Below are 12,719 nucleotides of genomic sequence, written 5' to 3'. Positions count from 1 at the left end.
GTGCGTGTGTGGGAATTCCAACCACCAAGAGTAAAAAGATGGTCTGAGCTGCTTCTTGTTAGTGCAATGAAGATTTTTATTTTACAGTCTTGTTGAGCTTACATGATTAATATACATTGAAGTCATGTTACTAACAAGAATAAAGTCATACTGTTTCTTTTATCTGAACAACAAGCAGCAGAGAGACATGTAAATGACTGTGAAGGGAATTCCATATTGCCACTTTTTGGGAGGAGCATAAACTTGCTGAATTTACTAATAAATACACTTTTATGCAAACAGTAGAACTCTGACTTAAGAAATCTAGTTGTTTCGTTTATTTCTTCCAGGACTGCCATAGGAAGGTTAAATTAAGTGCCAGTGGAAGATGGCATTACAGAATTCACATCTGTTTGGTTTTAAATGTGAATGTTTCTTGTTAACAGGTGGCGGCTTCCAGAGAGTGAGGACGCACCTTTATGGATCATTGCTTTACTATTTACAGATTGCCCAGAGACCAGATGAACCAGACACTTTAGAAGCAGGTATTGTCCAACTGTATTATGGAGAAGAGCAAAAAAACCCCTGTTATTAAACCCTGAGTGGTACAGTTTCTGCATGCTGAATTGTCTTCTGGAAATAGAATTGTGTAGATAGAAAACATCTTACTCTAAGAGCCTCTGAAATTAGCTATTTATGCTAAAAGATGCAAATCATCCTCTGTCCTGACCTGCCTAGCTACATAGGCATTCAAAATGTATTGTTCTGGATGAGGACATCAAATTTCTGACCTCCAGCACTAAAGAAGGTATTTCATTTGTGTCCATTTTAAAGCTATGCATCATAGCTACAAAATTGTCAAAGGACTGGAGATTACTTGTAACTAACTGTTCCCAGGTAGGTCCGACTGTAGAAATATTGCCCTCTCATCTCTATGATTGTTCATACCACAGTGATCCTGTTTAAAAAAACTACCACAATAAACCCAAAGATTATTTCATATTTTTCTGTTCCTTTAGCTGAAGACTACAAAGGGGAAAACAAACAAACAAACAAAAAAGTATCACTCCCACCCCCAAAAAAATAAGCAAAAAAAATAAGCCAGCCAGAGTTGCTGCTTAACCAAGAGAGCTTATGGTGAATACCACATTCTCTCTGATAATGGCTTAAATACCTGATTCATCAGTGTTTCTAATAATTATTTAATCTTAGAGCTTGGATAAGGATTGAAAAAGAAACTTGAGGCTAGTAACTGTGCATGCAGACCCCTACTGCTATGTGTCAGCATTTTGAGCTACAGTAGTAAAAAACATACCTATGAATTTGTTAGAACCCCTTTGTAGTTTATAATTATCTGGCTTTGGATTCAGCCCTTTCCCACTTAAGTCACCTTGTTTACTTCCCTCAAACTGAATGTTTTGGTCCCAGTGAAAGTTCTTAGGCCTAATAGATCTTCTATGTTACATGTACTGAATCTTAGAATTATTCTAAGCATACTGTCTACAAGGGCGGTGTATGTATACAGGCACATACCTTTTTTGTTCTGGCTGGTTTGTGTGTGATACTCAGGAAAGAATGGATTTGTAGGAAAACATTTGTGCTTCAACTGAAAACCTCAGTCCATTGTTTGGGGCATTTCAGTTGCAAGGAAGAGAGAATGCCCTGAAGGATGTAGCCTTGGCTGTACTGTTGATAAGCTAAATGCTAAGCTGCCCATCTTTGCATTTTTCATTTTGTGTTTTATTTGCATTTTTACAGCTCAAAAAACAATGTGGGAACGTCTGACAGCTCCTGAAGATGTGTTTAGTAAACTGCAACGGGAAAACATGGCAACTATTGAGACTTATGGGGCAGCTCTCATGGAGGTGGTCTGTCGTGATGCTTGTGATGGTCATGAGATAGGCCGGGTAAATAAATCTACTCCTTTGCAATCACTGTTGTTTTAAAGAGCATTTCAGTGCTGTGCAGAGAGGGGAAATTTCATGAGGTAGAACTAGAACATTTTTGTTAATCTCTTTCATGTTTTTGTCCTCCCCCTCATCCTTCAAGCTGTTGAAAGCAGGGGCATACATGCATATTATTTTTTTCTTAAAAAAGTTGTGTGTCCTATTGTTTAAAATTGAAGTTAGCAAGCACTGCTGCAAAAAATTGTAGGTGTGAACTACTGTGGCATTTATTTGTTAGTATTTTTAAATCATAGTCTTACTGGTTTATTTTCTTACTCTGAGGCGGTTTGGTGACCAGAAAGAAATAACTTCTGGAAATAACTTCAGTAGACAGGAATCTAGTCAGAATGCAAACTAGTTTGAAATAGTAATAGTGTTTGTAGTAATACTTCATGAAAATATTTTAGCATAGTTATTGGTCAACAATATCAGTATTTTGTTAAAGAATAATAAAGATAATTGGCTCATACTATACTAAAGAGTCAGGAAATCTTAAAGGACTTCATATAAAGAATTGCAATTGTAGTGCAGAAATGCATTCTGCTTTTAAGCTAAGCAGTTGCTTCGAACAACTTCTTTTCATATTTCTATGTATTTGTTAAAAATCTCATTGATCTCATAGATTTAATATTTTTTTCTTCCCCTATCCCAGATGCTGGCATTGGCTTTGCTTGATCGTATCATTTCAGTAGACAAGCAGCAGCAGTGGCTGTTGTATCTGTCCAATAGTGGTTACCTGAAAGTGCTTGTGGATAGCCTAGCAGATGATGATCTGACTCTTCAGAGCTTGCTCACACCTCAGCCCCCTTTACTTAAAGCGCTGTACACCTATGAGTCCAAAATGGTAATAGCACTTCAGAAATTATTTTGTGGCATGGTGGTGGGATTTTTTTTATTAAATAAAAGTTGTTTGAATAGACTTCACATTGATTGTACTCAGAGATATTTTACTAAAATAACAGTACTTGAAATTATGCTAAAATCAAGAGAAAATAATAGTTGTAAGTTTCATCATGAATGCCCAATACTTACCCTTCTCTGCTCTTCTCTAGGCATTCCTCACTAGAGTAGCTAAAAGTCAGCAAGGGGCATTGGAGCTGTTGCGGTCTGGAGTGATTGTGAGGCTGGCACAGTGTCAAGTATATGACATGCGACCTGAAACAGACCATCAGGGGTAAGTGTTGGTTCCCTAGATGATTTTGAAATTGTAACGTAGTCTTGGAAGCATATGGTATCTTCTTACAGCCACAAGTCTCGAGTAAATAATTTGTGGGTTTATTCTCTGTGTGTGTGTGTGTGTGTATGTTTCTTTAACCTCTCAGTTCAGTTTAAAACTACCTTTTATTGAGAGAAAATTCCAAATAAGTGGGTGTGAAGTTGTACTTCTATGCCCAGTTACTTTAGACTATATGAAAATGTCTTTGATACTTTAGATAGGAATGGTCTATGGAGGATGATGATGATGATGATTATTATTATTATTAAATAATTTAGACTATAATGTTTGAAAACCAGCCTACACTTTAAAATTATTTTTGGGGGCTTTGCAGTTGGTGAACAAAAAGTGTGGAGTTCATCCTCCCCCATAAGGCAGTAATGAGAGAGCAGTGAAGCAAATGTTTCAGAAATACTTTATGATGTGGTTAAAAAAAAAAGTCAGTTATATATTGCTTGACAAGTTTCCTGATGTGTTGCCATGTTATTAGTCATTGTGAGGTGACTAAGAGATCTCAGAGGAGGAAATTGCATATTAGGGGAAATCACCCTAGCTGATTTCAAACCTTGATCCTTGCTTTAAATTTACAGTTCTTGGTGACATACTGCAGGTTCAAACACTTTGGAAAAATTTAAGACTTCAACAAGTACTGTGTTTTAAAGTGCCAAATAGATGTATCATATAATTGTAAGATTATATGAAACCTACAGGGCATTTGTAGAGGATTATATTTATTAGCTGCTTTAGAATTAAGCACACCTCTTCTTAAAATATTTGGGAATATTTAGTTTTATATGTAAGTAAAGGAAACATGTCATATTTCTGCAACAAAGTAATCTGATTTAATATGGTATGGTACAAAGAAGTAATTTTCTCTGCTTAGAGAAAATGTCTCACAGCAGCTTTCTAGGTAAATTGCAGCAGGTGTATCATAAATGTGTTGCTTTTCCAATAAAAACTCGGTTCAAGTACAAAGCTATTACTGAAATATGAATGTTTCCATGTTCTTGAGGGTGATTGTGTGTTGAGGCTCTGCCTCACTAGTCGGCTTCACTTTTCTTGCACTGTTTTTATCTTCTTATCTTTATCTTTCTTCCTTTTTAAACCTGTTAAGAATCTATGGAATGAGAGATCCACCAGTCTTCATTCCTGCTCCAGTGGAACGTTATCGCCAGATTCTTCTTCCCGCTCTTCAACTGTGCCAAGTGATCCTCACATCCAGCATGGCACAACACCTGCAGGCAGCAGGACAGGCAAGTTCCAAAACATGCTGGAGTAGCACTGCTACTTCTCATTCAAAGAAATTATGTGTCCTTTTGCTCTGAGAGTAAGCTTTTTCTAAAATACTATCCTTACTGGTATGGGAGATCACTTTAAGATTCTCCAGAAGTAAAAGCATTGCTTTTTCCTCTGCTCACTGCTAAATTTTTAGTCGTTCATATTTTCCCTTTTCTTTTTGTGGTACAGGTTTTGCAGTTTCTAATTTCCCATTCAGATACTATCCAGGCAATCTTGAGGTGTCAAGATGTTAGTGTTGGATCTCTGCAGGAGCTGGCTTCCTTGACAGGAATAATCAGCAAGGCAGCTTTGCCTGGTAGGAACTGTAGTTTTGAAGTCTTGTAGCTACATCTGCATGAATCTCGGGCTTGGTTTTCTATAAAGAAATAGTAAGATAAGATATGTAAGGGTATACCTACTACAGTACAGAATTTTCTTGACATGTAGAGCTCTGGGAAAAATAAAGAAATGTCAAATAATTGTTCTTGAAGTAAGTATGGTAGATTTGCAGTGGACACAGTGCCCTTATCCATATGCATTTGACTTCCCGTTTTCTTTTAGCTACCTGACAGTAAGTACTTTTTGTCTTTGAGATGACTTGCACATAGTATTGTTCAAAGTGCGTGTGGTATCTTCAAAAAGAATATTCATTCAGCAGATTCTGTGACTAAGGAAATGAAGGCTGACAATTATTTGCATACCTGTATCTTTGTTAATGTCTTACCCATTTTTATTTATTTAAAAAAGGAAGTTTCTGTGGAGAAGCACTGTGGATTAGCATACTGACACTTCTTTTGGGTGACTTATCTTCACAGAGGACTAATAATTACTGTGATGGATGTAGCGATTACTTCTGCATGCTAGAAAACTTGCTTACTATTTCAAAATAACTTCTCTATTTTGATTTAATGGCTGGCTGTTCAGGAGAGATGTCTGCCTACAATAGAAAGGAGTTGTAGGTTGAACCCAAACATTTATTTGCTTACAGTATACTGAGCTTTGCACAACAGCTGCAATTTACAGGCTAACCTCCCTTCCTCACCCCGCCCCCCCCCCCCCCCTTTTAATTACTTAGCAGAACAGTAAGCTACATGCTGTCATGCATCTCCTAGTAGCTGCATTCCTATTTGAGTGTTTTCCTCCAACAGTGTGCAAAATCTGAGTTGTTACATTTGGCTGAAATTTTTCTAATCAGTGCTTGTATTTAAATGTGCATACTGCATAAATCTGGTTTATTTTAAAAACATGAAAACAAACCCCAGTTAATTTAATGGCTGCATCTCTTACCAGGAGTGCTAAGTGAGCTGGACATGGATGTTAATGAAGGGACGCAGATGGAGCTACAAGGACATATAGGCCGATTTCAGGTAGTGAAGTTGTATATTTAACACTGGTCCTTTTAGATTTGTTGTTAGATGGGTTTCCTCTTGGTTTTTTACTCTGACTAGTAGCAGTTATGAAAGGGATGTTTTCCACCATTAAGAAGAATATGTGGTAGTTTGTTTTTTGGGGGGGAGATGGAGGTGGTTTGTGTGTGAGTGCGGTGGTTTATGTGGCATGTGGTTTTGGTGGTTTGTTTCTTTTGGGTTGGGTTTTTTTTGTTTGTGTCACATGCCCCTCTCCCCCAGTTGAAAAGATAACGTTTGGTAACATCAGGGTTGCATCAGGGACTTTGTGTCCCTCCCTAGCTTAGGATTTACCTTATGTGGAGAAGAATTTGAGGTCAGCAGCAAAGCAGGTCAAGTAATGCAGAAATACTCTGTTACCGCTTTTGCCACAAGCATGTCTCCAGCTCAACAACTGGAGTATCAGACATGCTAGTGTTTTATTTATTTCCTCCTTGTTTAAAAATAACCCTGACTTAGAAATCAGAATGAAAGCCAAGATAAACTAAGTCTTGCTCAACAGCTATCACTGCAGACCCTCTTTACAGCTCAGCATCCATCAATGTTTCTGAAGCTTTGTGGTCCATGTGAACAAGGACTTTCATAAGGAAATATTTCATTGAAAACTACCCGTAGAAGGGGCTGCCCTATCAAATATTTCTGGTTGCAAGAGGAGTGTTCTCTGTACACTTTGACAGAACTGTAAGGCTCACCAGCCTGGCAAAGTACCAAGCTGTAAATGAATGCTGTAATGCTGGGATACTTGGTATTCTGCTGCATCATGCCAGCAAGAAATTCCCATGGGAAAGCAGAAAGGTTGTTTTGTGTTGTTTTTGTTATAAGGTGTTTTAATTAGGTAGTTGGAAAACTGACCTGTTCTGACCAAAACTGTGTGAATCAGTCAGCTTTTTCTGTCATTTTTCTCTCTAGTTTGTCCTGTTATTTTCATCCAGTAATAAAAGGATTTAAGTGGTCTACTCTTCCCCAAAAGTAATTACAAAAAGATCTTTAAACTTTGATAAGTCTTTTTGCCTTTCCACACAAAATTGACGTACAGTCTGAGGCACTTTGGTGATCTTAACAGCCACATGTAAACTAAAAACACATTTATTGATTGTTACTTCTGTTTATAAAACTATTGAATTGGTTTTTGCACTCTACTTTTATGGAGGTTATTATCTTCATATTCAGATTTTGTTAGTTTGTCTATATAGGTAAAGTTGTTTTAAGTGGGAAAGGGTAAACCTAAACTGTCATTGATGCTAGTGAGTATAATAGTCTGGAAGAGACGTGAGATAAAGTTATGCACTTTTGAATTGCATTCATTTCTCAAGGAACTGTTTTAGGGTGCCATTAGTTTTTATATCTGGGTTAAAATATTGTGTTTTTTACAACTTCTAGCACTTTGTAACAGAAATTTATATGCATTGCTGTCTTGCTATTGTGTTTTAAGGGATAGGTATCACTTAAGTGAAAAGAATTGTGCATTTCATTTGTCGAGATACTAATTAAAATGTTCATTTCTTACGGCAGCGCCAGTGCTTAGGACTTCTGAGTCGGTTTGGTGGTTCAGACAGACTACGTCAGTTTAAACTGCAAGATGATAATGCAGAGGGAGACAGAGTGAACAGAAGGGATGAAATAGAGTTGGCCATGCAACAGGTAAGGACACAAGAAGCTGCTAGAACCTTCAGTCTCAAGTTGTGACATTCTTCCTGCTGCACAGATTTGTTTAGCTTTGTTGTACTTCCATATGCTAGCGGTAACACTCTACACTGTTTTTAGTTTGGTATAGGATCCCACATTTTATTTCTATTTAAAGTAAACCTTGAAAATGTGGTTACTTAAATTTGCATTAGCAACCATTATTATTTTGGGGAAAAAAATGCCGTGAACTTCGAAACCTTAAATTGATCAGCAATTTTCAAAATGAAGGGGGGACTTAAAATTGACCAGAAATTTTAACTAGCAGGTTTGGGAAAGAGGCAAGGTTGCAAGTCCTAGACCTGAAATAGAAAAGAGGCTCTATACCTGATCAGAAAAGAGAATCATCACATTCTGGTGAAGAGAGAGGGAGCAAAACATGTTGTTTATTGACATTTATCCATTTAAAATTTAATGCTCCAAAGCCTGTAGGTATTGTAACTGACATGTTGACATTTTTTTTTTTGGCAGATCTGTGCAAACGTGATGGAATACTGTGAGTCACTTATGTTGCAAAGCGCCCCCAGTTTTCAGCACGCTGTTTGTCTGTTTACTCCTAGCCTGTCAGAATCAACCAACCGAGATGGGCCTCGTCAGGGTGAGACTTTTGGCTTGCTATTTCATGAGACTGAATGATGTGACATTTGGGCTAGGAGGAAATAATGAACCAGAGGCTGTAGTTTCACATACACTTTAAGTCACTTTGTGCCAGTACTGTAGCTGCCCATTTTCTAATTCTAGCACACATGCTTGCACAGCCTTGAACTGAGCCAAATCAGGAAACTAATCTGAGTTAAAACAAACGTGACCAAAAAATCTTTTTTAATTCACTTCCCATGGCAGCCTCAGAATCGCAAACGTCAGAAACAAATGTGTAGGTAAATAAGGAGCACAAGACAGGGGAAGGTGAGGATATTTTTTTTCCATAGAACCTCATTTATGGCATGCAAGACTTGTTTAGATGCTGACTGGAACTCTTCATTATGCCACATGGAAAGAGTTCAGTGTGCTGTTATGCAGCTAAGCATTTAAAATATTTAAATAGTAAGTCTTCTGGTCTAGTTACATTTCGTGTGTACTGTACTATGCTGACTACCTTCTAGTACGGCAGTCACAGAACTTTTGCCTAGACTTTCACTTGCATTACTTCTGACACAGAAGCATAAAATGCACACTTGCCAGCTCTTTCACGTCTTTCACTACTTTATTGACAGAGAGCATACCTTATTGATTTCCTGTTCTTTTTTTTGTTTTGTTTTTAAAATTTATTATAACTTGTTCATCACCTTTTCTAGATACACAAGCACCGGTGGTCCCATACTGGCATTTGCCTGGCTTGGGCATTATCATATACCTGCTGAAACAGAGCACTAGTGATTTCTTCAGCTATTATGATAGCCATCGTCAGAGTGTTAACAAACTGCAGAATGTGGAACAGCTCCCACCAGATGAAATAAAAGAGGTAATAGTTCTTCTGACTGTATTGCTTGTAACTTAGACATAGCTGTAACAGAGACTCCAAAGCATCTTAGATGAGTAAATAGTTCCAGTTCTTGTGCATATTCCTCTCTACTGTTGATGGAGGGGTCCATAAAATGAGTGACCTAAAACTTGATGGAAGATACTGGGATTAACTTTGTAAAAGTTGTGATTTTCATTACAGTTGCTTGGGGATACATTTTATTTCTCCGTTTTTTGGTCAGCAAGGTTATGCAAATTCAAAATAGAGAGCGCAGTTTTGAAGAAATAGCAGCTGAGAAGGAAGTTCTAGATATTGATAAGTAATTTTATTTGCTTATTTCTTTTGATGCTCTGTGACTTGCTACAGTCTTATTCTTTTTCCTCTTCTTATCACAGCTGTGTCAGTCAGTTATGCCAGCTGGGGTTGACAAAATCTCCACTTCCCAAAAATACGTTTTGGCAAGGCGACGCCTGGTGAAGCTAATAAACAACCGAGCCAAGCTGCTTTCTCTCTGTTCTTGTATCCTTCTAAAATTAAAATGAGTCTCAAGGTGATGCTCCAGAAAAGCATAATATTAGGAACAGGTTCTCTTTACCTAGACTTCTGACCATTTCAAACAACACTTTTTGCAAAAAGGATATTTGAAGAACTGAGAATTAAATTATTAGAGGGTATTGTTCTGCTATTGTCAGAATGTTAGCATTTTCAAGTTGGTAATTCTCATCATGGAGACTCTGCTATGACTTTCTACATAATAATGGAGGAGTTATTACTACAGCCCAACTCTTCAGTATCCAGATCCACTAAACATTTGTATATGTACAAGTGTGGTGGAAGAAATATCTTGAAAAATAATTTTGAGGTGCCTATCAGAGCAACTGGGTTTTCCAGTCTTACAGTGAACCTTGCATAAACCTTATGTTATAAACACCAGTAATTCCATGGAAATAACTAGTCACGCATAAAATAGTCTGCAGCAGATGAAAATTTCCTCTGAAACCTACTTTGGGAAAGATGTGCTCTTGCAGACCTACCTGTTGTAACTTAAGATGTTACTGCTATCCCCAGCTTTATAACCTCTGCTTTAATCCACTGTCTCTGCAACTGAGCTGTCATTACAAATCCCATGAGCATTCATACTCTGTTCTGGTGCAGAGTGCTGGTTTAAAGCTCCTTCAGGGTGAGTAGCAGTCATTCAAGTAACCTAGCCAGCACTGCACTGAAGCAGGTAAGGAGAGTCCAAGCGATCCATTACCAGGCCATAGCAGTGGGGGTGAGAAGCTTCTGCCTGAGGCGACACACAGGTGAGCTAACATCTTCAGCCATTTCAGAGTATGTAAATGTGCTCATACAGTAAACGTACAATCTAAAGACAACCAAGTGAGATTCCTTCACTTAGACGTGTCTACAGATACTATAGAAACATGCCTCTTCATTCTTTGGCGCCATCTGGAACACTATCTACTGCACTGCACACCCACTGACTCCCAAGACCCTCTGTTGTCCTCCAGGATGTCATTTAAAAAAGGAAGGCTGCGAGGTATTCTCAGACATCAAAGTGCCTTTGAATAACTTCTGATGGTTAACTTTAAAACTGATTTGCTACTATTAACATTTTTGCCATTTATATTAAATAAAAGAGATTTTGTTTTGGATTTGGCATACCTTTGGATTTTCTGCTGGAGAATTGGCAATACAAATATTGTTGAATCATAGACATAACCTCCAAAGGAAAGTAAAATTAATTAAAAATTGGGAATGGAAGGAAATCAAAGAGGGAGAAGTGATCTGGGGAGGAGCTTTTTGCTTAAAGTGCCATGTTGTGTGATCAGAATTATTTATGGCTCTTAAGGTATTTTCTCTAAATCATTTATGCCAAAAAAACAGTGTTATTTCTAATGCAGAAATTTACTGACCAGTTTGGAACACTGCGTTTTAAACTCATTGTATAACTTGATGTGGAAAAGATAGCATGGAGCATCCAACATAATTTTAACTATCATTTTCTATCACTAGATTCCTTTGCTTCGGAGCCTAACTTGGATTTCAGTAGTGGACTGAATCGAGTGAGCCAACATGATATAGAACAGGTGAGAGGTGCCAGTCTACTGAATAGTACAGGATGTGCTTGATTGCCATACAGCTATCAAGAGCAGTCTGACTATAGTTTTTCTATCATTGAATAACCTGTGGTAACACCAACAGGATATAACTTAATTTAGGATTAGTGAAATGTTGCAAAATTTTTTGGAAAGTGCTGTGAAGCACGTAGCAGTTGTGCTGCTGCACACATATTTTAAAGTCTTAATATAAAAAGTTAAATGAAAAATGAACTAAACTTATATAAAAAAAAATCATTCTTTTTCTCTTGTAAGCCAGTCAAACAGTATGTATTTTTAAGTAACAGCTCTCTGAAAACATCAGTGATCCTTCAAAGACTTGCAATATGAGGGCAGGATTCCCAATTTTCTGTGATCCTATAGCTGTTTACCACAGGTCAGCTGCAGCTAGGCTGTAGAGAAATGAGATCAAAAAGGGTAACAGAAACAGAGTAAGCTATAAAATGTGAATGCCAGCAAAAAAGTGATTTCTGCTTACACAGTGATTTAATAGTTTGTGTAAATTTGATGCAGAGGTGACAGGAGAAAAGATCAGTTTTATTAATAAATTCCACTGACATTTCCACTGCTGTTTGTGCAGAAAAAACCCTGTTGTCAAAGCCCTGTTCAGTCTCAAGTACCTTTATAAGATCTAGAATTATAAGAAAGGTAGTATGTGTGTTTTGTGATGAAGTATCTTTTTTTCATTTGTTCAAAAGTAAAATATACAGTAACATTTTGCTAAAATACTTAGAATGTAATTAATATTTTCAGTGATTGTTTACATATGTATTAATGAAAAAATGTTGTGGACTCTTAGTTCCTAAACGGCCCTTAAGGGACTAGGAAAATTTTAATTGAAAGAAGTGTTTGTATGACTGTAACAGAAGAAGCTGAATTTTATAAAGCTGTTTAATTCCTAAACTATAAATTTAATTCCTAAATTTAGAGAAGGCTAGAGAGGCTGTAAGGTGGTAATATTTGGGTAATGTGTAAATGCAGTCACCCAAAAACCTCCATAGAAAAGCTATCCGTTATATAATTTAGAGAGAAAAGCATAAGGGAAGAATGGAAGTAGTACTTATTAGGGGAGTCAGAAAAAACATTCTTTTGAAAGCGGTTTAGAGGATAAATTGTAATGAAAGGGTTAACAGGTAGTTGATGATGGATAAGTTGATATACCAGAATGCGATTTTCTATTGATGACTGTAACAAATCTCTTGTTTCTCAGCTTCAGATTGAAGCCACAAACAGCTTTGGTGAATCTCTGCAGAAGAAGCTTTTGGACATTGAAGGTTTATATTCCAAGGTTCGGTCACGATACACCTTTATTCAAGCTCTTGTTAGACGTATCCGTGGTCTCCTAAGGATATCAAGGACCTAAAAGACTGATCCATGTTGCTTGCCCTTTGATGCAGTGCAGTAGGGCAGGCCTTCTGGATCATCAGATTTGATAGATCATACATTTTCTAAATAATGTCAAAAATATTTTGTTACTTTTTTTTCTTACCCCTATGGGTCAGTTTTGTGTATTCTTTCCTACTGCTTCCAGCTTGACAGGAAAAATAAAAACAATTCTTTAATCGAGTTATGATTAATGTAAAATTTCAAGCAAGGAAGAATTCTAACGGGGGACGTAAAGGAAACCAA

At 37.2% G+C, this 12,719-nt stretch overlaps 1 protein-coding gene across 1 annotated transcript in view; it reads left to right on the top strand.

Annotated features, from left to right (window-relative positions):
• Positions 1 to 12,656, top strand: part of NUP205 (nucleoporin 205) — a 52,780-nt gene extending 40,124 nt beyond the window's left edge. The window contains exons 30-43 of the mRNA XM_055807702.1: positions 426 to 524; positions 1,738 to 1,886; positions 2,578 to 2,769; positions 2,978 to 3,099; positions 4,256 to 4,394; positions 4,609 to 4,735; positions 5,710 to 5,786; positions 7,338 to 7,466; positions 7,980 to 8,106; positions 8,804 to 8,970; positions 9,366 to 9,489; positions 10,382 to 10,510; positions 10,987 to 11,060; positions 12,301 to 12,656. Of these exons, the coding sequence (XP_055663677.1) occupies positions 426 to 524; positions 1,738 to 1,886; positions 2,578 to 2,769; positions 2,978 to 3,099; positions 4,256 to 4,394; positions 4,609 to 4,735; positions 5,710 to 5,786; positions 7,338 to 7,466; positions 7,980 to 8,106; positions 8,804 to 8,970; positions 9,366 to 9,489; positions 10,382 to 10,510; positions 10,987 to 11,060; positions 12,301 to 12,453 (1,808 nt within the window). The 3' untranslated portion in view covers positions 12,454 to 12,656. The remainder of the gene's footprint in view (positions 1 to 425; positions 525 to 1,737; positions 1,887 to 2,577; positions 2,770 to 2,977; positions 3,100 to 4,255; positions 4,395 to 4,608; positions 4,736 to 5,709; positions 5,787 to 7,337; positions 7,467 to 7,979; positions 8,107 to 8,803; positions 8,971 to 9,365; positions 9,490 to 10,381; positions 10,511 to 10,986; positions 11,061 to 12,300) is intronic.
• Positions 12,657 to 12,719: the final 63 nt, after the last annotated feature.

Source organism: Falco peregrinus, chromosome 6 (assembly GCF_023634155.1).
Source record: "Falco peregrinus isolate bFalPer1 chromosome 6, bFalPer1.pri, whole genome shotgun sequence".
Classification (NCBI taxonomy): Eukaryota; Metazoa; Chordata; class Aves; order Falconiformes; family Falconidae; genus Falco; species Falco peregrinus.
The sequence above is the reverse complement of the archived record's forward strand: the minus strand, read 5'-3'. Positions and strand labels throughout refer to the sequence as shown.